A 27,270-nucleotide genomic window follows, 5' to 3' on the forward strand; every position below is an offset into this window, starting at 1 on the left:
TACAGTACAAGAAAATATATTTGCGAAAATCTTGAATTTCAACGGAGACGAAGAAGCATTGTGAGTGCGCTGTACGATGTTTTTACAATCTGTAAAAAAAAATCTATGTTAAAATTAAAAAAAAAAGGTGTGCGTGTAATCTATACGCGTAAAACTACTTTAACGCTATCACTGAAACTATCATCATCCGGAAGACGTCCACTGCTGGACAAAGGCCTACAAAGGCCCCAAAGATCTCCACGACAATCGGTCCTGCGCTGCCCTCGTCCAAAGTTTTCCAGCGATCTTGACCAGATCGTCGGTCCATCTTGCCCAACAACACTGAGTCTTCCGGTACGTGGTCGCCATTCGAGGACTTTTCTGCCCCAACGGTTATTTATCCGTTGTACTATGTGCCCTGCCTACTGCCACTTCAGTTTCGCAATCATTTCATCATTCAATCAATTTATCACTGAAACTATATTTAAACTTAAATATCATATAATGGTTTAATTATACTCATTAATTAGTATTTATACCATTTATATATGTATATGGGAATGGCAGAAGAAGTATAAACACAGATTTTTTTTTATGGAATAGGAGGACAAACGAGCGTACCTGTTGTTAAGTGATCACCGCCGCCCACATTCTCTTGCAACACCAGAGGAATCACAGGAGCGTTGCCGGCCTTTAAGGAAGGTATACGCGCTTTTTTTGAAGGTACCCATGTCGTATCGTCCCGGAAACACCGCACAAGGAAGTTCATTCCACAGCTTTGTAGTATGGTAGAAAGCTCCTTGAAAACCGCATTGTGGAGGACCGCCACACATCCAGATGGTGGGGATGATATCCTAACTTGTGGCGTGTCGTGTGAAGGTGGAATTCGGCGGCATTATTAATTAACGCAGTTGAGATGCGATCACTAAGTAGAATGGATAGAATTCCGAATGCAGTAAACCGAGCGCGCTGTGGTCTGAAAGAAGATGTTGTGACAAAGATTGAGAAATGAATTCTGAAAAGGTTTGGATATATGGAGGGAGCGATTTAGTTTAATATTCTTCTGTGGTTTTTGAATTTTTAAATATGTGACAATTCCGAATGATGCTTATTTCATTTTTGGTTCACTGGCTAATTATAACTAATACATCACTGATCGTCCCGGGTTCGAATCCTGGTAGGTGCAAACTGTTATATGAAGAATATGGATGTTTGTTTACGAGTGTTTATATGTATTTATGAATTTTTATGTAAGTATATTGTATTAAATATGTCGTTGTCTTGTACCCTTAGTACAGGCTATGCCTAGTTTGAGCCAAGATAATTTGTGTAAAAGTGTGTCAATATTTATAATTATTATAATTTTCAGTCATATAAATAAGCTGTTCTTCCGACGGACGCAGTTCAATGCAATTGGGGCGGTTCGTGGTATGATACAGAATAGAATAACAATCGAATATTTAAGAAAAACTAGTATTGATTGCATTGTATTAACATACAATACATCACTACAGTGACTTTTACAATTTCTGTTGCTTTTTAGGTATCCCTTTCTATCTTAGAAACGGCTTTACAATAGAAACTAATTAATAGTTGTTAAGAACAAAAAAAACACGCTTTTTATAGAAAACCGAACTAAAAAATAGAAAATTTATTTTGAAATATAGAATTAACATCAATCCCTGTCTTATAAGTATATAGATGAAAATTATATAAATTAACAAAAATCTTATTATGCAAATTGAAAAATGGATAATTTTATCAAATTAATCGTCGGTCCACGATAGATCTACGAAATTTGAACGAAATCTAGCCGTTTAAAGTGGGTCAAAATCACGCCCAAAAGAGTCAGTTACAAACAAACATACATACAGGAGAAGCTAATAAAAAGCGTGTAATTGAATAAACCTTACGTTGGCATAGGCCGCTAGTGATAAGTCATACATTCTTCCGGCACTTAGTACCAATGGTTTCTGAGCCCTGGCCATTATCAATAAAATCCTTATTCGAACACCTGGCACTGTAGCGATGCCTCGTTCCCATCCAGAAAAATATATAGCTTCACCAATTTTCTCACTCTGAAAACGGTAAATACTTCTTTCGGAAAAACGGTCTTAAAGTTTGTGCGTCCAAAGTTTTCACATATAGAGCGGTTATCTAAACGAGTACGTAAATAGTTAAATGCAGAAAATAAATTCGAAAGTTCTCGTGAAACTTTATTGGCTTTTACTGTTTTCTCGTTTCACTTTAAAGGAACATTAGATAATTGAATCTAAGGGTTTAGGTATTTTTTTATGACGATAAGGGACTAGATGATCAGGACGTTCAGATGATGGTAATTGATACGCCCTGCTAATGGCCAGCTTTGTAATGACAAAGCAGTGCCGCTCAGTATTCTTGAATAACCCAAAAATTCTGAGCGGCACTACAATTGCGCTCGTCACCTTGAGACATAAAATGTACACATTACTGCTTCACAGCAGAAATAGGCGCCGTTGTGGTACCCATAATCTAGCCGGCATTCTTTACAAAGGAACCAGGCACTGGTCGAAATATATATCAGCTAAATCAAAGGAGCGTTCAGGACACCTGATGATATTTAAGTGATCACCGTCGTAAAACTCTCTTGAAACACCAGAAGAATGAGCAGGCGTTACGGGTCTTTACAGTGGGCGCAGTGATTATTTTAAGATATCTATGTTTCATAGTCCTGGAAACATAAGGATCATCCCATCCGCTTAAGGAAATTCATTCGAAAGTCGAAGAAAATTGGAAACATTATTCAAAAAGCTCTTTAAAAAAACTCCCCGCGATTAATGCAGTAGAAAAATTTAGTCATGCTATTTAAATATGTACATAGTATAAGCAAATTCAATAGAAACCAATAAGAAAATTTATTGAAGGAGGCGTTACTTTGCGGAAATCCATAATTATACAAATGATTTAAGTTTTCTTTAGTGTTAATTCCGCCAATATTTGTTTTTAAACAAATCGACGCGTGTTTCGCCAGTAGTAGGGATTCGCCGGTTCTGGCTCACAGTAGTAGGGATTCGCCGGTTCTGGCTCCTCGATTCTGGCTCACTTGCTCGTGATGCCTACTAAAAAAAAAAAAAAAGAAGTTTGGTGTCAAACTGGTGGTTTTCATGTATTTCCGAGCGATTGCGCTGATCCGTTTTTCGATATCTCTTATAGTTTCAAAGTTAGCATTTTAAATTAAACAGATCCATAATCATTAATAATCACTGGTCATTTAGCTAATGATTGGTGAGCGACTCAATGTCTAAATTTCCATGAACGTGATACAGGTAATTTACTAATTACCTCTATCACATTCGTTACTACGATTAAAAAGACAGTTTCTGTATTTATTATTTATTTTTAAAACATGATTTAAATAAAGTATATAATAAAACATCATTGCAGATTGTATCATTTTCAAAATGTTTGATGAAATCATTCAAACTCTTCTTATTAAACTTAAAGTATAGATACATTATGCAGTACTCGCCACACACTGCGGTATATTCATTCTGTACTCTTGCAGTATTGTAGTTATACATTCTGCAATTCCTTTGTAAAAACATCAGCTGGAATCCCTGAGGTGGACGACCATATGAATCGAAGTATTGTCCAATACCCTGCTCATCAATATGTATTGCAACCCAGTGAGTGCCTGGCTTATTATCACTATCTAAATTGCTGACAATATAACAGGGCGTTACAACATATATCGGCAATCGGTTTGCCGCGTAAACATTATTTTTAATACTGGGATCGATTTTGTTCAAATAATTCTGTATCTCGATTGTATTCATATTAGTTGAGAACAGGGTCTTGTCAGTTGCGAGGATTGAATAGTTATGTGGATCATAATAACATAAGCACTCAATAAATAAGGCTTTAATGTATCTTATTCATGTATTTAAAACTTATATGGTTACAATAAAACAAAATATCATTACAAGCGATTCAAATATAAATCTATGAACATTTGATGAAATTATATTTTCATCAATTTTATTATAATATAAAAGCTGATTGAAAACGAACTTTGTACCTACATACTTACGTAGTCATTAGTACAATCTGGAAATGTTGACTCCATTAAACTATCAATAATTGAACTTATCATTTAAGTGCCATTATGTTTCACCACAATATTTAAAAACCAGTACTAATCATAAACAAATTTACTTTTACGATATTTTAGTATAAAATGCTAGAACTGTTCAGAAAAATAATCATTGAAGTGGCGTATTCAGTCAAATTATTATATATTTTGTGTGTTGTGTAATTGTTGAGTGATTTGCTGCAATGGAGGTAAGTTTTATCTATTATTCACTTTGAAATTAAAAAGTAATATCATTTGTTATATTAAGATATGTATGTATAATACTATTCTAAAGCAGTCTTATTGTTGTTGTAGAATGCATTCAACCCAAAAATGGAAGAAACTACATATAAAACATTTTACTATCCATTATCTGAAGATAGTCAGGATTCATTAAAAGTTCCTCAACTTAAATCCTTGAAGAGGGCCAGCTCAAATGAAAATATAGATGCATTATTCGAAGTGAAAAAAACAAAACAAAAGAAAATATCATCATCAATATCCAGAGCACATGAGAATGGAAGTATTTACATTACAACTAATGCAGATGACGGAAGAAATGCATCACATTTGGTTAAAATAGAAATCTATGATCTCAATAAAATAAAAAACACGCCTGCACAAGAACAATGGAAATACGCTGATTATAGATTAAAATATTATACAATCGACAATAATGAAAGTTATAAGGACATAAAAAAGATTTTATACAATGTTACGAAGAAAATTTTAGAAACAGAAAATTATAAGAAATATAATTTTAACAATAAGTAGGTAGCTATGAAGAAATACATAAATATTAGTTCAGTTTAGTTATTAGTTTATTTATTCTCTTATACAAATAATATTATTATATTCTCATCATTTGGAAAATTAAACATAACGATATGGAACTCTGCTTTGTATGTAATGAGGTTGAAAAAATGATCAAGTGAGTTATTTTCTTTGTAAATTATTTAGTATTATATTATTGATGAAATGTGGCTAATATCATTCACTTATGTTGTAGTCAACCTGTTCTACAAAGTGGAGGAGGTTTTAAGAGAAGAAGTGCAGTATTACAAGGCAGTGAAGACAATGATACAAGTACAAAGAGAGGAAGACAAGGGGAACCATCCACATCATCGGGGCTCACCAGTGTGAACGATGAAATGGTGAACTGTTCTTTATGTCAAATCTTAATACGGAAAAGATATTATGCAAATCATCTTAGAAGTAACCTCCATAAGAATAACGTAATGCAATTACATAGTACTTTAAAAAATGTCACAGTACACGAATCGGCTTTTGGTAATAGAATTATCTCATATAAAATAAAGAGTAAATCCAACCAATTACAAACATTCGAAACACCAGAAATGTTTTTGAATTCTATTAAAAATGAAATTATTTCACTATTTGAGGAATCTGTTCGATTGCTTACAATTTTTAAAGTTAATTTTATTCTGCACGCTAATTTTGTTCAAGAAACAAAGAATATTTCTAATGAATTTGAATTTCAAACATGTAGTTATACTGTAATGCAGGGTGAGGATTTAAATTTTTTCTTTTCGTCCTTATGTGATATGTTGATGACTAAAATTAGCACATTTGAGAAAAAAGATAGTGGTTGGAGTCTTAATAAAATAAATGCATTAGACATGAATATAAACAAATTCAATCCATTACGTGGAAAATCATATATTGAATTACCTAAAGAAATCAAATTAAAAAAAAAGTGTTATAAATGTACAAAACTCGGATGATTTATGCTTTAAATGGGCTTTGCTTTCTGCATTATATCCAGTTACTAAGAACTCTCAGAGAGTTTCATCTTACAGTAAATATTCAAATAAATTAAATTTTGACGGAGTTACGTTTCCTGTTAAAATGACAGATATACAGAAAGTAGAAAGGTTAAATAATTTAAGTGTAAATGTTTTTGGTCTTGAATACAATTGTAAAAAGAAAGTACATGAATTAGTTGGTCCATTGTATTTAACAAAATCACGGAAAATTGTTCATATCAATTTATTATTTATTTCGCACGGAACAATTAATCATTTTTGCTACATTAAAAACCTATCGCGTTTAGTAAGTGGTCAAATTTCAAACCATGAACATGCAATCTACATCTGTGACGGTTGTCTTTTACACTTCTCAACAAATGATAAGTTATCAGCTCATCAATTGAATGATTGTTGTCATATTAAAGTGGAATTGCCTAATACAGAAAAAACTTTAAAAGATTGGTTTGAACAACCAATTTCAAACAATGTCTTAAAATTTGATAAATTTAATAAGATGTTACAAATACCCTTTGTTATATACGCGGATTTTGAAGCTTTCCTTAATCCAATTCAGACATGCTTTAACGATCCATCAAAACCTTATACAACTAATGTTCACAAACACGAAGTTTATAGTTTTGGGTACTATATTAAATGTTCATATGATGATAGTTTATCAAAATATGAAACATATAGTGGTCCTCATTGTACTCATGTTTTTATGAATCAGTTGTATAAAGACTTAGAAGTGATTTGCACAAAAAATTATTTTGTCATAAGTCCAAAACCTTTGACTTCCAATGATAATGAAATTATTTCACAATGTAAAGACTGCTTTATATGTCAATCTAATTTAAATGGTGAATGTGCATTATACTTTGACTCGCATACAGGAAATTTTAGAGGAGTTGCACACGAAGTATGTAAGACAAAGTTTAGAATCCCCTATCACATTCCAGTTTTTTTACACAATCTTAGTCAATATGACTCTCATTTTATTGTTCATGCATTAAATTCTATTGAAGGGGAAATTGATATTATTCCACAAACGAAAGAAAAGTACATTTCTTTCACAAAAACGATAAAATTAAATAATCATAAAATTCAATTGAGATTCGTTGATTCGTTTAAATTTTTACCTTGTAGTTTAGACAAACTTGTTCAAAATTTGAAGGAAGAACAATTTCAAACATTAAAATATAATTTTCCAAATAATAATGATTTTTTACGTCTTAGAAAAAAAGGAATTTATCCATATGAATTTATGTCATCACATGATTCCTTAAAACTTTCAGCACTCCCTAGTCGCGATAAATTTTACAATACATTAACCGACACACATATTTCCGATGAAGATTATGAACATGCCAAGGATGTTTGGCAACACTTTCATTGTCAAAATATGTCAGATTATTCTGATTTATATCTTAAAACCGATGTTTTACTTTTAACAGATGTGTTTGAAAATTTCCGAGCCTTATGTTTGCAAACATATGGTCTAGATCCAGCTCATTATTATACAGCACCTGGGTTAAGTTGGGATGCTATGTTAAAATGTACAAAAATTAAATTAGAATTACTTCAAGACTTTGAACAAATAGCTTTTATTAGATCGGGCATTCGAGGAGGTGTATCTCAATGTAGCAATCGTTATGCCAAAGCTAATAACAAATATATGCGAGAATATGATAAAGACACACCAAACTCATTTTTAACTTATCTTGATGCTAATAACCTTTACGGATGGGCCATGTCTCAATTCCTTCCTACAGGAGGTTTTGAGTGGGTAGATGTCACAACTAATTTTGATGTCCCTGATGATTATGAATATGGTTTTATTTTGGAAGTAGATCTAGAATATCCTATTGAACTGCATGATTTACATTCTGACCTACCCTTATGTCCCGAGAATATATGTATTGGTAATACAAAAGACATAAAATTAGTTCCAAACCTTCGTAATAAAATTAAATATGTGATTCACTACAGAAATTTAAAGCAATGTCTGACAATGGGTTTAAAATTACAAAAAATTCATAGAATTTTAAAATTCAAACAATGCGCATGGTTACAATATTATATAGATTTAAATACAAGCATGCGTAAACTAGCCACATCTGATTTCGAAAAAGATTTTTATAAATTAATGAATAACTCAGTGTTTGGAAAAACAATGGAAAATATCGAAAAAAGAGTAAATGTAAAATTATTGAGTCATTGGGAAAATCAGGGTAAAATTCTAGGCGCACAAGATTTAATTGCTAAGCCAGAATTCCATAGTTTATCTATTTTTAATGAAAATTTGGTTGCAGTTCAATTACGAAAGACGAAATTGTTCCATAATAAACCTATTTATTTGGGATTTTGTATATTGGATATTTCTAAAACTCTAATGTACGACTTTCACTATAACTATATGTTTAAAAAGTTTCAAAACAAATTAAAATTATTGTACACAGATACTGATAGTTTAATATATCAAATTTTTACAGATGATTTTTACAGAGATATAAAACCTGATTTACATTTGCGTTTCGATACCTCTGACTATACAGAAAAAAATATATTTGGCTATCCAAAACTCAATAAAAAGAAGTTAGGCTACTTTAAAGATGAAAACAATGGTAACATATTTAATGAATTTGTAGGACTTAGATCTAAAATGTATGCATTAGATGTTGAGGGAAAATTCACAGCTAAAGCTAAGGGGGTTAATAAAAGTGTTACTAAGAATATGAAAATGGAAAATTATAAGACTTGCTTATTTGAAAATAAGAACGAATATTGTTCAATGCTTAGATTTAAGTCAATAAAGCATAATATTTTTACTCAAAGAATAAATAAATCTAGTCTGTCATTTAATGATACCAAACGGTACATTTTACCAAATAATATTGATACCTTAGCATGGGGTCATCATAAAATAGAATAAATATTATATTAAATTTTAAGAATAAATTATTATAGTTTTAAAAAACCAAATGAGAGATTATTGTATTTAGATGTATAAGTTGCGGAGTAAAACATGATGTACTGTATATTGTTTCAATTATAGATTTTTCTGTTTAAATAAATGGTGGTTTAATAACAGATTGTTTCATTACTATACTAAACCTTAACACACATAGACGTAGTAGATAATGCATCATTTCAATCATCCATTCACTGCAATAGTTGCTGGTCCAAGTGGATGTGGAAAATCAGTTTTCGTAAATAATTTTATAAAATTTTTGAATGATATCTGTGATGCAAATTTTACTCAAATCACCTGGTGCTTTGATGAAATGCAGCCTTTATATAATCTCAACCACATTAATTATCTTCAAGGTTTACCTGATTTATCTATGTTTGACGGAAAAAATCCTCAACTTGTAATAATTGATGACCTGATGAGGGAATCAGATGGTCGTATTGTTGATATATTCACGAAAGGAAGTCATCATAGAAACTTAAGTGTGTTTTATTTATCTCAAAATTTGTTTCATCAAGGTAAAGGACAAAGAGATATATCACTCAACTCAAGTTATATAATATATTTCAAAAATCCTCGAGATAAAACCCAAATTCGATACTTATCTCGTCAAGTATTCCCTGAAAATCCGAAATATTTGGAAGATTCTTACAGAGATGCTACCAATGAAGCTCATGGTTATTTAATGATTGATTTGAAACAAGAAACAAATGAATTGTGTCGCGTTAAGACAAAGATATTTCCATCCGATGGATATTGCACTGTTTATGTACCCACAAAAGGGTTTAAATATGGTAAGAATCAAGAAATTTCGATCATTTATAAATGATGCATAGACGTTTAAAGACGCATAAAGATTTGTTAATTGCTCTACATAAACTGAAGCCAAAATATCAAAAAGCTTTATTAAAATCATGTAACAAAACAGAAATAAATTACATTTGTGAATGTATTCATAACGTACTGCGGGGTAACGTTGAATTGGCCGAGAAAGAAAAATCTAAATTAAAGAAATATAAAAATATTCTTCGAAAATTGGTAAGAAAAGGTACGAATAAAATTAGAAAAAATATAATTGTACAAAAAGGAGGTTCATTTCTACCGATAATATTGGGTTCTATTCTAAGTGGGTTGATTAATTCATTTATTTAAGAAAATGGACAATGCTAAAAAAATGTTACTTATTGAACCATCATTATTGGAGAAGTTAAAACAACACAAAGAAAATGATACGCCAAGATCTCGATTAGATACTGATATGCAAAATATCTTAAGCAGTGACATAGAAGATCGAAAGAAATGTATTTTATATTTGCAAACCCTTCAAAGATATCTAAACTTCGTCAAAGAGGATCGACAACCATACCACATACCACTTATAAATGATAATGATTCATATATTGGTTTTAATCAAGGTCATAATGAAATCGATACTGATTATATAAATCATGATGTGAATAAAATAAATGTAGTTCCTTCTCAAACATCAGTGGAGGTTAACAAAAATATTGGGGAAATATACACGAGCTCTGAAATACTGAAACTAATACCGAAAACATATGCTAAAAAAGGTGAACTTTTACTAAATTTGATTTCCTTGAATAAAAATAAAATAAGCTGGGATGAATCTGGTACCGTGATTATAGATAATGAAAAAATACCTGGGAGTAATATTGTGGACTTGGTGAGTGATACCTTGAGAGCTCTTCAGAAAAGTGAACCTATAGGTTGGGAAAAATTCGCAACAACTTTAAAGGAAATAAAAGTACCACTCACTTATATCGGGAACCCAAAGCGAGTGGATTTTATAAACCATTTGCAATTAAAAGAGGTTGAATCTAAATCAGTACCTGACGAAGAATTTTCTACACCAACAAGTAATAAGTACACAGGGAAACTAAAAAAAAGATTGGACTGGGAAAAATGGACCCCATATTAGAAATAAATAAAATTTATTATGATGCATCACATCCTGCTGGCTACAGCACTATTGATAAATTGTCAAAAGCAATGAAGGGTAAAATGGACAGAAATAGTGTCTTAAAGTGGTTACAATCACAAGAAACATATACATTACATAAACCTGTTCAAAGAAAATTTTCTCGTAACAGATATATTTTGTCTAATATTAATGAGTTATGGCAGGCCGATTTAAGTGATATGAGATCTTATTCTGAATATAATGATGGTTTCAAATACATACTTTGTGTTATTGATGTCTTTAGTAAATATGCGTATGTTCGAGAAATGAAAAAGAAAAACTCTGAAACAGTTAAGGAATGCTTTGAAAGTATTTTTGCTGAAGCTAATACTACACCTACACATATACAGTCTGACAAAGGAACTGAATTTGTTTCCAAATATGTACAAAAATATTTTAAATTAAAAAACATAAATTATTATACAACCAATAATCCAGATATTAAAGCAAGTATTGTCGAAAGATTTCAGAGAACTCTTAAAACGAAAATGTGGCGCTATTTTACACACAAAAATACTCATAAATACATTGATGTTTTACAAGATCTAGTGCATTCATATAATCATAGTTTTCATTCTAGTATAAAAATGTGTCCATGTGATGTTAATAATACAAATATAATGAGTGTATGGCAAAATTTATATGATAGAGAAAGTAAGATAAAAACATCAATTAGTATGGTGAATCCAAGAATTCACGTTGGAGATTATGTTAGAATAACAAAACATAAACATATTTTCCAAAAAGGATATGAATCAAATTGGAGTGACGAAATATTCATCGTATCTACCATAATACACCGATCTCCGTTTGTAGTATTTACTTTAAAGGATTTAGAAGGCGAAGAGATAGTTGGTACTTTTTATGAAAAAGAGTTACAAAAAATCATATTCGACCCCACTACTAAATACAAAATAGATAAAATAATACGCTCTCGATATACCGGTAACAGAAAAGAATTGTTGGTGAAGTGGAGAGGTTATCCAAATAAATTTAATAGCTGGATATTAGCTTCTACTTTGAAAAAAATATGAATAAAGATAGTTTTTATTTAACTTTACTAAGCAATAGTTCTATGGATTATTTTCCTGATAATACAACAACATTATTTTCTACGAAACTGCCAAAACCAACAATACTAGAAGGTGAATGGAGGGTTGGAGTAGTAGAATTTCAGTACCCATGCACTATGTTCACCGTTCAAGAACATGAAAACATTATTTATATAACAAAGTTGATGCAAGTACCCAATGAAAGTAAACCGTCATATGTTTATTACAAGACACATATTCCAGCCACAAATTACGATAACATAAATCATATTTTGATAGCACTGAATAACACTCGAGAAAAAATTAAATTTAAGTGCGATGAGGTTTCAAGGATTGTAGTTGCTACGATAACGGATGAATCCATAAAATCTGTAACTCTATCACCTAAATTATGTCTTCAACTAGGGTTCGAACCAAACAGGAATCTCGTTGAAAAAAATTTTGGAAAGTGTCCAGCTAATTTGCATTTGGGTTTACCCTCTCAATTATTTGTTTATTGTGACATAGTGGAGCCTCAAATCGTTGGAGATGTTATGACACCCCTTTTACGAATAATACCATTGGATCCCTCAAAATACATATATGGAGCGTACAAAATGCACGTTTTCTCTCCTCCCCATTACCTACCTGTGATGCGTAGAGAATTTAATACAATTGAAATAGATATAAGAACAAGCACCGGTCAAAAGATACCATTCCAATTTGGAACAGTGTGCATTAAACTCCACTTTCAAAAATTATAATGTACGACAAACGTGATAATATTTCATGTCCATATGAACACTATTATACTCACCAGGCCGGATCGGGTATCGGAGTTATTTATAAAGGAGCACCGTATCAAAGAGGTCATGGAATCGGAAGTTTTCTTGGGGGGCTGTTTAGATCTATTTTACCACTACTGTCTAGTGGTGTTCGAACTATTGGTAAAGAAGCATTAAGTACCGGTGTAGGTATATTATCAGATATGGTTAATGCACGCCCCATGGAAGATTCAATAAAAACTCGTCTAAAAGAAGTCAGCTCAAATTTGAAACGAAAAGCTGATGCTAAAATAGATAATATCAACATGTTTGGATCTGGGTATATAACAAAACGAAAACGTCGTTCTGCGATCATTCCATCATTGACTGCGAAAGCGAAAGCTATTAAGAAATTAAAATTGAATCAAAAACAAATCAAAGATATATTTACTGATTAAATATGTCATTTTTACATAGTCAGTCTTGTGAATGCATTAAGTCCGAATTGGATTTATTTGCATTACCATCAACTCAAACTAGCATTGAAAGTGGACTATGGATTCATTATAAGCCCATTTCATCACTTGCTGATGATGGGCCAATAGAATTTCAAGTACCTGGGGCAGGTGATGACTATGTGGATTTATCCCATACTTTACTCCATATAAAAGCTAAAGTTTTGAATCAAGATTATACAAAACTGACAGTACCGACAGTTGTGGCCCCAGTTAATAATTGGTTACATACACTTTTCAGTCAACTTGATGTATATTTAAATCAAAAACTTGTATCGCCACCGAATAATACATATGCATATCGAGCTTATATTGAAACTCTATTGAATTATGCACCTGCTGCAAAAGAATCTCATCTCACTTGTGGTCTATGGTATGAAGATACAGCTGGAAAAATGGATGCAACTGATGAACAAAATAAAGGATTTATTAAAAGACAAGAATTGGCTAGTGAAAGCAAAGAAATAGAAATGATAGGACATTTACATGGAGATTTATTCAACCAAGAAAAATTTTTGATTAATGGCGTTGACATGTGCGTAAAGTTAGTTCGTTCTAGAGAAAATTTCAATCTCATGGCTTCATCAACTGACCATAAATTTAAAGTGTCTATTACAGATGCAACTCTTATTATTCGAAGAGCACGAATCAACCCAACTGTGCTACTTGCACATCAAAAAGTTTTATCATCTACCACAGCAAAATATCCAATCACGCGAGCAGAAGTCAAAGTTTTAACTATACCATCAGGCATTCAGGGGAAAACCCTTGATAACATATTCCTTGGTCAAATACCCAAAAGGTGTATAGTCGGTTTTGTGAATAATGCATCCTTTAATGGTAGTCTCACAAAAAACCCATTCAATTTCGAAAATTATGATATTAATACATTTTGTTTATACATAGATGGACAACAGATACCTTCAAAAGCATTACAGCCATCGTTTGACAGTAATATTTTTACTACGGTCTATCATACGTTATTCTCAGGAACAGGTATACATTTCCTAAATGAAGGCAATGGAGTATCAAGAGAGCAATATGCCAAAGGGTTTTGCTTACTAGCCTTCGACTTAACACCCGATTTATCAGCAAATTCTTCAAGTCATTGGAATCTTATAAAACATGGTAGTGTAAGATTAGAAGTTCGTTTTGAATCAGCTCTTACACAAACAATTAACTGTATTGTTTATGCGGAATTCGATAATGTTATTGAAATTGATAAAAATCGTAATATTTCTGTAGATTACAGCAGTTAGAATATAATAATTAATGTTTGAATCGTTTGTATCCTTGTGTATTTTTTATGTTGATTAAATACTAGATTACCTTATAAATTTATATAATAAAAATATGTATATAAAATGATATTTTGTTTTATTATGGTGAAACATAATGGCACTTAAATGATAAGTTCAATTATTGATAGTTTAATGGAGTCAACATTTCCAGATTGTACTAATGACTACGTAAGTATGTAGGTACAAAGTTCGTTTTCAATCAGCTTTTATATTATAATAAAATTGATGAAAATATAATTTCATCAAATGTTCATAGATTTATATTTGAATCGCTTGTAATGATATTTTGTTTTATTGTAACCATATAAGTTTTAAATACATGAATAAGATACATTAAAGCCTTATTTATTGAGTGCTTATGTTATTATGATCCACATAACTATTCAATCCTCGCAACTGACAAGACCCTGTTCTCAACTAATATGAATACAATCGAGATACAGAATTATTTGAACAAAATCGATCCCAGTATTAAAAATAATGTTTACGCGGCAAACCGATTGCCGATATATGTTGTAACGCCCTGTTATATTGTCAGCAATTTAGATAGTGATAATAAGCCAGGCACTCACTGGGTTGCAATACATATTGATGAGCAGGGTATTGGACAATACTTCGATTCATATGGTCGTCCACCTCAGGGATTCCAGCTGATGTTTTTACAAAGGAATTGCAGAATGTATAACTACAATACTGCAAGAGTACAGAATGAATATACCGCAGTGTGTGGCGAGTACTGCATAATGTATCTATACTTTAAGTTTAATAAGAAGAGTTTGAATGATTTCATCAAACATTTTGAAAATGATACAATCTGCAATGATGTTTTATTATATACTTTATTTAAATCATGTTTTAAAAATAAATAATAAATACAGAAACTGTCTTTTTAATCGTAGTAACGAATGTGATAGAGGTAATTAGTAAATTACCTGTATCACGTTCATGGAAATTTAGACATTGAGTCGCTCACCAATCATTAGCTAAATGACCAGTGATTATTAATGATTATGGATCTGTTTAATTTAAAATGCTAACTTTGAAACTATAAGAGATATCGAAAAACGGATCAGCGCAATCGCTCGGAAATACATGAAAACCACCAGTTTGACACCAAACTTCTTTTTTTTTTTTTTTAGTAGGCATCACGAGCAAGTGAGCCAGAATCGAGGAGCCAGAACCGGCGAATCCCTACTACTGTGAGCCAGAACCGGCGAATCCCTACTACTTTCGCCTCTATAAACTACTACTAAGAGCCCACTGCTTGTTCCGTCTGTCAGTGTGCTGGGTCTCTGGGAAATTTAACAGAGAGTGTATCACGTTCTCCGCTATAGTAAAAGCCGAAGATCTTGGATTCTAAAATGGCCACCATGCAAATTTTGTTTTTTAAGTTGTACAAAATTGTTTTCTGCCATCTCGCATTGACCAGTTTTCTAGCCTCAGTGTGTCGAGCGCTATTGATGTGATTATTTTATTAACATTATAATAAGCTTAAATACTGGAGATAATAGCATTTTCGCTTGATTTCATAAATGTAGTTATCCTATTCATACATCAATTCCTTCTACAACACTTGTTGATACTAACCGCCTGTTAAACATTTGTTAGACAAACTATTTTCTCTCAAATATGCTGAATGAGAAGAAATATTTTCTTAAAGCGACGTTGTTATGTATAACACTAACCTGAATTGTAAGCTCTTCGCACCAACGACACATTATGAATAACACAAACATATTATATCCCAAGAACAGGAAACTCATAAGCCACTTAGTTACGTTGTTCCCAACCAACTGAAAATAAATAAATAAAAAACTGCTGTGTTCATTTGAAATATTCGAGTACGTTGACCTGATTTAAATAAAAACTGATTGTAGGCATAGCCTGTACCTACGGGTTCCAGTCTATCGTATATTTAATACAATATATACACATAAATACATTGGTATTTAAACATCCATAGAAAGTAGCACTCATATTCATCATACGAATATTTAAACATATTTCGATACAAACCTGCGGGCCCTTAGCTTAGAATTCAGGCTTACTAACATCTAGGCATAGATTTCGATAAAGCATTGGGTCGGTTTAGGTGGCAGCAAATTATCGGCCAATTATTCAATTTTGGTCTAGGCAGCAAAGGTATTCAAACTATCCATAATCTGTACGAGAAGCAAGTAGCTAGAGTAAGAACTGTTATTGTGGACACTGTCACGGGGTTCCACAGGGCTGCATTCCTTCACCGCTGTTTTTAATTATATACTCGAATACTGTACACCTGGTTCTTAAAAACAATGGTAAAGTTGTGAACAAACAAAATCCTAGCAACAGAACATAATGGAGTGGACCAGGATTACGTGGTCGAGAAACTGTTCCACCTTTCCGATGATACAGACGGATTCAAAAAGCCAACGGCTAGCCTTCATGACTGAAGAGGCACTCAAAAGAGAATTATGAGGTCGTCAACTCGGTAAGGTGAGGTCTTTATATGTATCGATTAAACTATTATAAGCATGAGTGTATTGGGTTCACAATAACATCCCATCTCTTACTGCGGACTTGGGACAGTGCGGGGGGCGCACGTCATCACTTACCTTACCTACCTTGTCACTATTGGTGTCCACGGGTGCACAAAATATACTCACAATTTCCACTACATGATCATCGGCACTATGGGTCTTATCGCGAGATGCGTTTAGTAGCACTGGTTTCCAAGTTGGTGGCAGAGCCCAACCCTTGTCTCTATTAAAATTAGGTCGACGGTCGATTTCTATGGCTTCTAACACGCTTGCGAGACACAAAGTTTTTATCGCGAGCTAATACTTTCACCTCGAACCTAATATATTGTGACGTGTCGGAGTTTAGGGCACTGCTGAAGTGGTTGCAGAGCATACCGATAAAACGTGAGTAAAGCCATATTACAAAATAAGTAAATAATGTCTCACGAAAGTAGTCCCCCTGCGTTGACATGGAAACAGGCCGTAATCTAAGTTTTTTTTGGAAGAAGAGGACAAACGAGTGTACAGGATAATATTTTATATCTAAGTATTACAACACTAAATTTAAACTAAATGCAAATATAATACAAATATTTTTTAGTTTCGTTACTTTTCATGCATTTGTTAGATTTATCATCATTTTATTTAAATGAAATTAAAAATAATTTCGGAACACTGCTGTTTCAATTTCATAAATTTCTAACATTCAATTACGAAATATGAGACATCTCACTAGGTAGGGGAGGAGGGTCTCACAATTGTGACCAGCTGTGACAAGGACGGGGGAGGGGTAAAAAAATGATGAAATTCGTGTGACATAATTAATTGATGGCCCATTTGTGGCGTCATAGGACGTATAATCGTATCGTATATTTAAAAAAAATCATCGTGCGGTTCCCATTTGCAAGGCCTCGTATCGGAATGAACATTTTAAATATCGACAATAGACAGTGAGATATATTACATTGCTTTATAAGCATTACAATAATTTGTAACTGTTATGAGCGGCGATAAATCCTTGATATGTGTCAAGGTGGCCATCGGATAAAATAGGTCATGGCAATATTATTTCCCGGCACTTTGTTTTATATAGTACTTAATTCAAGGAGCGAACGGTCACAAGCACTTTAATATCATACTTAATGAGCTGATTGTTCAATTGGACTGATTTATTGCAAGTTGGGCTCGATCTATATATGACTATATCTACAGTATGACTGAGGAAACCATTAGGTAGTCACTATACTATATACTGCTTTTCTAGCTGTAGTACACTTGTGTAATTTTTTTATAAATTCTGATCCTGAAATCCAATATTGCGATCCTGGTGATTTGTAATACATAATCAATCTACTTCAGTCAGCATCTTTTCACAAATACCAGCCGTTAAAAATTTTTACTTATGTATCTATTGCATTAGCTAAAGATCTTTTGTGATGACAAATAAACAGATATATTGTTATGTTCTCATTGTTAATATTTCCAACAGATTGAATAATATATGTGCTCTGTGAACGACTGGATCTCTTGGCGTTGCGTAGAGCCTTCATTGTGTGTCTTCTACCGCATTTATCACGGGGAGTGTTCCGAAGAGCTGTTTAACCTGATTCCTGCCGCCGAATTCCACCTTCGCACGACATGCCACAAGTTAGGATATCATCCCCACCATCTGGATGTGTGGCGGTCCTCCACAGAGTGGTTTTCAAGGAGCTTTCTTCCTCGTACTACAAAGCTGTGGAATGACCTTCCATGTGCGGTGTTTCCGGGACGATACGACATGGGTACCTTCAAAAAAAGCGCGTACACCTTCCTTATAGGCCGGCAACGCTCTTGTGATTCCTCTGGTGTTGCAAGAGAATGTGGGCGGCGGTGATCACTTAACACCAGGTGACCCGTACGCTCGTTTGTCCTCCTATTCCATAAAAATAAATCCATGAGCTTATGCTCGACATATCATAATTAAATAGTGAAAATGCCAATATATCAATGCAATATTTTCCTCTGTATTCATGTAAATTAAAACTTTTCGCGCTCAAGTCCATTCGGTATATTTACCATGGCTACTTGATAACCAATGGAGCAAATAAGCGTTGTACTGACAGCCAGCTGGGCTAACATCGGAGCACTCAATATCTCTCTTAGCTGCAAGGTGTTTCTGAAAATAAAGTACAGTTATAACTTATTCCTTATCAAAATATGTATTATGGAATAATTTTTTGCCCGGCTGATCGCCAGAGCCCACTCAAACCGGCGACTCACTCACCGTATCAGACACATGAGATGAGGAAACAGGTGCTCCGTGGCCACCAAAAGATGATCAGAAGGGGGAATTTAATTTAAAAAAGGGGGAAGCCTGCTGAGTTTCTAGTTTTTCTCTGTGGAAATTTATTTTACAATGTGTAGTTAGTAGTAGTTTAAGACTTTCAATAAGTGAATTCATATTCTAAATTGAATAAAAATTGAAAATTTGAATGTGAATTGAAACCACAAACAGTGCAAATTTTACGTTCACAAATCCACGCCCGAATGAACTGTAAATTGCGCAACACTGTTTCATATTCCCGTGTAATTTCGACACGTTCCTAGTTTCATGAATAATTATTAAATTCTGAATACAAGGAAACTGTATTCGCCGATTGTATAATATTAACGCGAGGAATGTGCGCTTTCTGTTAGATTTGGGTCACGCAGCCGTGAATTATTTTAGTCAAGTTCATTATCAAGCTCTTTGTTATATTTATTCGGCGCCTATTTCTGTCGTGAAGCAGTAATGTGTAAATATTATTGTGTTTCGGTCTGAAGGGCACCGTAGCTAGGGAAATTACTGTGCAAATGAGACTTAACATCTTATGTCTCAAGGTGACGAGGGTAATTGTAGTGCTCTCAGAATTTTTGGGTTTTTCAAGAATCCTTAGCAGCACTGCATTATAACGGCCAGAGCGTATTATTACCATCAGCTGAACGTCCTGCTCGTCTCGTCCCTTATTTATATAAAAACAGTTTTTTTTTGGAACCGTAAAGCAAAATTTTGTAATTACATAATTTATACGTCTAGATAGAGCCTCTTGTTGATTTGACCTGATTAGAACTGATGAAAACAGGCCAGGTTTATCACTTTAGTGTGCGTGAGAAGCTACGTCTTACACTCGCAATTTGTATGTCAATGGAGAGGGCAATGCTCGGAGTTTCCCTGCGAGATCGAATCCAGAAATGAGGAGATCCGTAGGAGAACCAAAGTCACCAACATAGCGCAAATTATTGCAAAACTGAAGTGGCAGTGGGCAGGGCACATAGTTCGGCGTACAGGTGGCCGGTGGGGCAGAAAAGTCCTCGAACGGAATACGTTGGAAGAGGTCAGCGCAGGAACGATCATCGTGGAAATCTTTAGGAGAGGCCTTTGTCCAGCAGTGGACGTCTTCTGGGTGTTGATGATGATGAAATGTATTGTGACGGAATGTTTATGAACTTGCATGTTTAAAAGCAAGTCCTTTGGTCGCGTTTTATAAATTGCTCTAACTAACTTTTGAAGCATAATAATACTCTAAACATCCGCAGCATTTCCCCACAATAACAAGCCGTCGTTGTTAAATAACAATTATTCTTACTTTAGTATAAATATGTGTTGATTGACCAAATCACCCAACCGGTTTATATACGTTTCTTGAAACTGTCTGTTCGCATATAATTTGTCTTCATTTTCATCTGAAAGTTAAAAGTTAGGATATCATCCCCACCATCTGGATGTGTGGCTGTCCTCCACAGTGCGGTTTTCAAGGAGCTTTCTTCCACGTACTACAAAGCTGTGGAATGAACTTCCTTGTGCGGTGTTTCCGGGACGATACGACATGGGTACCTTCAAATAAAGCGCGTACATTCCTCTGGTGTTGCAAGAGATTGTGAGACCCGTACGCTCGTTTGTCCTCCTATTCCATAAAAAAAATGGTTTGAATTACACACACATGCTATTATCTACATCATATATAAAAAAAATCTTTTGTGTTTGTTAAGTGATACCTGCCATCACATTCTTCTGCAACACCAGAGGAATCACAGGAGCATTGGCGTCCTTTTAGAAAAGTGAATGCGATTTTTTAGGTGTGTTTATCGTCGAGGAAACACCGCACAAAGAAACTTATTCCATAGTTTGTGTACATGAAAGAAAGTTCTTTGCAATCTGCACTGTGGAGGAACGCTACAAATCCAGATGGTGGGGATAATATGAAGTTGTGGCGTGTCGTGGAGTTCGGTGTCATTAATCAGGTCAAACAGCTCTTCGGAACACTTCCCTTCATAAATTCGTTAGAAGACACACAATGAAGCGACGTCTCTACGCAACTCCTGTGATCTAGCCGTTTACAAAGCACTGGATCCCCGCCAATTCGAGCTGCTCTGCGTTGCACGCGGTCAAATTCATCGAGCTGATACTGGGGTGTGCCAGACCAGAAATGACAGCAACTAACTCCATATTTGGCCGGACTTGCGCTAGAATGTGGGCCGGGTTGTAATATTGCCGTGCTCTATTTTTGAGCTGATGGTAGTCTTAGTGGAAAACTACATTTTATTTAAAAATCAAAGCTACTTAAACTATAATCGATTTTGATTGAACTAAAATAAATGTAAGTAAAATATTTCTTAAAGGATTAAAAGGCGTGTGGACTGCGGTTAACAGAAAACCTCGTCCTTCTGAAAACGTGTTCTGAAAAGGTCACAAAACATCGGCTTTAATAAAAAAAAGCAACTGTGTGGTTTGATGAAACCACGATGTGATGCAAGTGAAACTTTTTTTCACATAATAACATATAAGGATAGAAAAAAAAACATTTATTAGGCTGTACATATTCATATAATAAAATTATAATGTAAAAAAAATCCTTTGTGGGGTTCGAACCTTGAAACTGGCCTTTAAAACCCGCGGCCAAACTGACTTAAGGCGAAGAGGATTGAGTAAACACTCAAACTAGGCACTACTTTTTAGAAAACTTTTATGGTGAAAAATCTTGTTAGACATACCCTTAAGTCTTATTCTTACGTTGCCAATGCTTGCTGTTGGTTATAGTTAACAGTACGGTTATTTTTAATTACCATTTTAACTAGCGAAATTAATAACACTTGAAGATCACCCCTACCTGCGACTAATGCGACATACGATAGATGGGCGAAAAAATTGTTGACGATGTAATAAAAGTTTCACTTTATTAATTAATAAAAATGTTTCTTTCACGCAAAAACATAATGTGAAAATACAGTAACTTTTACACGCGTTTTAATATTTTAAATGTATTTTATTTAAATGCGTTACACTCGCGTTAATCGAAGAAATTACTTAAATCAATCACACCTTTATTCATAAACTGCATTTATTCCAAATGCTGATAAAATTACAATCACTTTTCTAATAAAATAAAAAAAAAATATCAAATCTGCGGTGTTCAAATATTCCGTTTTCATAAAACCTACTTGATTCCATAATTTATTAAAAAGTGAAATAAGTAAAAACCTTTTTTTAATATTTCTTTTTGGTGCATTTAAATATATATTTTCTACAAAAAAAAAATCTACCTCATTCTAATACCTTATTAACTAAGCTACACATATCTATTTTTGTATTTGATCAAAACCATATATTTAGTTTTTTATGATTATTTGAAATAATCAATCTAAAAATGTCAAACTAAAGTTTTAAAATTTTAAAAAACAACTTTAGTTGCGACTTCCCACAAAATTGTAATTTTGCGATAATTCAGTTTATGATTACGGCTGGGTTGCAACATATTTGCTGCTATGCTTAAGGTTTCAGTCAAATTTAACGTTAACAGTAACATAGACTGCGTAATGTGTTGCATTCGTATTCCTTGGCATAGTTAAAGTTGAAAAGTGCAATATCAAGTAAATTAATCAAAGTAAAGTAATACCAAAAAACTATTTGAAACTTTTGGCACGTCGGTATTTAGCTATTTAACATTAACAATAGCTTTAACTGGCGAAGACTGGACAGTTACGGTTAACAGTTAAAGTTATGACGTCATCTAAAAAATTTCAAATGGTACTAATTTTTTGCTTAACTGGTACTTTAACAAGCTTGTTATTGCTAAAGTTAGTTGTTGCAACCCAGCCTAACGGTTCGAAATGTGTAAAAAGTACTTACGTTTAAAATTGGCCTTGCAGTCTCTTAGTATATGAACGCAGGAATCATTCAGAACAGCAAATTGGCAGAGCAAATGCATAATATGCGCCTGAATTATGAGGTCATTGACCATCACGAAGTACGATATATAAGAGAATACGATGATAACTCCGACATATGTGGCCGGGTACAATGCTTCCGTTTTGTAGTCGTACGGAATACGCATTGGAACCATTAGATTGTAATCCAAATCATCCAGTAGGGGGTATATATACCTGAAATTAAATTTCTTCGGTTAATTAAATAGAATTGCAATGTAGAAGTTGATGAGGATATAGCGGTACAGGAATATCACCAAAGCAACTATAGTCCAGTGAGATCTGTAGTGTTTCCCATATTACTATATGGTGCCGAAACATGGACAGTCAAAAAACGAGAGAGACAAGGGATTGACGCACTAGAAATAGTGGTGTTGGAGAGGAATGCTACGAGTATCATGGACACAACGCTGCACAAACGTCTCGATACTTGAAGAACTCAAGGTGAAAGAAAGGTTTTCATTAATAGTCAGATTGCGTATCCTCAGATACTTCGGACATATCACGTGACGTGGTGAGCATGCCATAGAGAGACTTGTTGTTCAGGGAAGGGTCAACGCCATTAGGTCAAGAGGACGTTCCCCTATGCGCTGGACAGACCAGATCAAAGCCCTAACCAACACTCCCCACAACACATGTGCCAGAGAAGCAACAGCCGGGGATAAGTGGCGTAGGAACGACTGCTCTGTCAAGAGTAATCCGACGAAGAATTAAATAGAATTAGCCCCGACTTCACCATTGAAGTTGAACGCGATGTGCCGCAATAATTTTAAATGCTGACCGCCGAATTTTGGGCATTCAACATATTTGATCGGGTTTAAGAACTGTCACTGTCACATAATAACAATTTTGTTCCTACTTATCGATGATAGTTTTTAGAGGTATTTGATACATTCTATTCTTTATGACATGTAAACTCAGCTAACGTCAACACGCTAAATAGGTATTGGTGAAATTGTTTTGTGTTTAATTGAGATCAAGACCGGCATTTGATCTCGTTTACGTAAAACAAAGTTTTATTGAACTCAGTGTGAAGCGTCATTGGTGAAATCGACTGACTGGTGACTCGACATAAAACTAATGGATATCAAAAGGTATTGGTGAAATTGCTTTGTTTTTAATTGAGTACAAGACCGGCATTTGATCTCATTTACGTAAAACAAAGTTTTATTGAACTCAGCTTGAAGTGTCATTGGTGAAATCGACTGACTGGTGACTCGACATAAAACTAATGGATATAGATATATATTATAAGAACGATACGACAGCCCGGCAACGCTTCAGTCATTCTACTGGTGTTGCAAGAGAATGTGGGCGGCGGTGATCACTTAACAACAGGTTACGCTCGTTTGCCCTCCTCTTCAGCCTTTATGCAGCCATTAAATGTATGCCTATACTGTGAAAACTACTGAACCGATCGGAATAATTCTTATACCATAAGGTACAGCGTGTTTTAGAGAAAGTTTTACTTTGGAATGGTTGTGATTACTAATCCGGAACCTATATATTTGCAATACAAATAACTCAGTCAATGAAATTTCATTAGATATGACAATTCATACAATGAGCGGGCGCGGGGTACTTAATTTATAGAAAACAACGTTTGCCGGTTGCACATGTGTTTACTTATAAATGGAGACAAGCAACTAAGTATATATTATATTTTAAGAATGAATGTTTGTCTGATTTTCAGCAAGGTGTTGTGCATGAGCCCACGAACCTTCGTGGGCTCATGCACAACACCTTGCTGAAAGGCTGCTGAAGCTGAAGGTTCGTTCTACGTTCGTACGTTAGTGGCGTAGCAACGCGCTCAAGGTACAGATATTATATAATATGATGCAAGGCATTAATTTTCTCAAAATTGATGCCTTTCGAATACTTAAATTGACTTTAATTAAATCTCTATCATAAACTGTGCCTGTATTTCGGTCTAAACGTCCAAAGGTGACGAGCGCAATTTTAGTGCCGGTCAGAATTTTTAGGTTTTTCAAGAATCCTGAGCTTCACTGCATTGTAATGGGCAGGGCGTATCAATTACCATTAGCTGAACAACCGGCTCGTCTCGTCCCTTTTTTTTCATTAAAAAAAACTTATCTCTAATGACTATTTACCAAGCTATGATAGTACACGTTCCCAAAGCAACCAAAAGTTTCAGACATGCCTCGTTCCTCTTCCGCCATAGTTCAAGTAAGTTTTTCCTTTCGTCCGTTGATAAATCAAAGTTAGAAGACTCCATGGCAGCTGCTAAAGTCTTGAATATATCTTTGTTATCGAGCTGTGATAAAAAATATAAATTAATTATACAATTGGATAATTTTTAAGTCTAGAAGGACTATGACAGCTGTGAACACGACAAAAAAAATAGCGGTGAACTGTTTCTTTACTAGACTCTATTTTCATCAACACACGCATACTAAAACAAAGTGACGTGGCTGTCATGCACATGCATATTACTTTAGTTTATTACCAAAGTAATATGAGGCGTATATTTTCTAATGTGTGGTAGACAGGTTTTGACTTTCAATAAGTTACACAAAGTCCTATTTAATATTTAATTAGGAACAGACAAACTTATGATGCCTACTACTCAGCTAAGTCGAGTTCAGAATGGACAATACAAAATTGTTGTTTTGTATAGTAAGCTGAATAAGTGCGCGTAGTCCCTTATAGTTATTATTCTGATTCTTAAGACGCCGTACGCGGCTTATAGAAGCTGAGCTGTATAAGTGTGACCAAAATCGTTCAGCGAAACGCGAATGGAGCTGAATAAGTGTGCGTAGTCGCTAAGGACACGATCGTGTAGAAGGCCTTGAATGCTTGTCAATGGTTGTCGTTGTTGTGTCGTAATCAATTAATTAAACAATTCTTACTCTAGATTTGTACTTATATCCGGCGCACAGTTGTATAATGATGGTATTAACACTCTCAATGAATGTATCCATGTTCCATGGTGCGCTAAAGAAATACCAAATCTCGCTTAACACCAATAGCAGCAAGAACACTTTCACCGTCCAACTGTACAATAAATACAATGGACTGGAATCAGAAAATGATATACCTGGAAAAGACAATCAAATTTTAACTGGACAAGACTTATTAGACATGATAATTTTGCGTGAAGACTTCCTATACACTTATAATATTTCGCTCGTGACTTTGATACGTAAGATGTTTAAGCCCTTTAGACGAGTACTTTCACTATTTTTAATTATTTTGTTTCGGGTTGAAGGGTGCTAATGCACCATCATCTAAACTATTATTAAATTAAAATAATCGATTCATTTTTTACATTCTTTGCACCTACCTAAATAATAAATTACCAAATTTCGTACCCCAATTAGTAAAACAGGCTTTGCACAATATGAATTTAATTCGGCATATATAACAACTTTATTAAAATTAATAAAAGTATAAGTAAAATGAACAAAATATACACTTTTAAATTTTTTAGTTAATTTTTAATTTTTTTTTTAATATAATCTTTAAAATCATGGCTAGTAGTATTAAAATACGAGGACACAGAAAACGTTCTCATAATAAAAACATACGCATCAATTACTGACACATATTTTATCTTGTGTACGTAAAAACAGTTTGACATACTATCATAAACTCAAAAAAAAATCACACACACACATCACATGTAACCATTTTTAATGTGTGACCTAACCTCTGAAACTTAGGGTATCCTACCGGAAAGGGTGAGGCACAAAATTTTATATTATAACCATATATTATTAGACTTGAATAAAAAATTATTATTATTAACTAGTTGATATCCGCGACTTCGTCCACTTAAACTCATGACTAAACACGTAGTAGTACTTATAAAAATCTTTATTTCTTAAAACATTATTAACTTTATATTTAATGAAGATATCGCCATATATTATGAATTTATATAAGAATAATGTGATAGATAGTTAACAACTGTAAGTAATCTAATCACCAACTATAGTTAGCTAAAATTACGTTTCTTTTTTACCTTCTGAGAGAAGGAAAGTTATAAAAATTCTAATTAGTTATTCATTTTAAACTATTCTTTCAATTTTATTTTTGAACGACGGGGGATACATCAAAGGAAGAGCATTTTCATATTTATTCACCTTTTAAACCTTCTCTGGACTT

General features: G+C 33.7%; 1 protein-coding gene across 1 annotated transcript; it reads right to left on the reverse strand.

Moving 5' to 3' along the window:
- On the reverse strand, window positions 1–27,270 carry LOC126969081 (odorant receptor 13a-like). The gene is made up of 8 exons (XM_050814385.1): window positions 27,258–27,270; window positions 25,254–25,404; window positions 23,066–23,319; window positions 20,526–20,622; window positions 18,976–19,075; window positions 16,108–16,215; window positions 1,893–2,057; window positions 1–89 (listed from the first exon to the last, which is right to left on the reverse strand). The coding sequence occupies exons 2-8, from the start codon at window positions 25,376–25,378 to the stop codon at window positions 39–41; spliced, it is 900 nt and encodes a 299-aa protein (XP_050670342.1). The 5' UTR covers window positions 25,379–25,404; window positions 27,258–27,270; the 3' UTR covers window positions 1–38.

This window comes from Leptidea sinapis, chromosome 1 (assembly GCF_905404315.1).
Source record: "Leptidea sinapis chromosome 1, ilLepSina1.1, whole genome shotgun sequence".
In the NCBI taxonomy this organism is placed as follows: Eukaryota; Metazoa; Arthropoda; class Insecta; order Lepidoptera; family Pieridae; genus Leptidea; species Leptidea sinapis.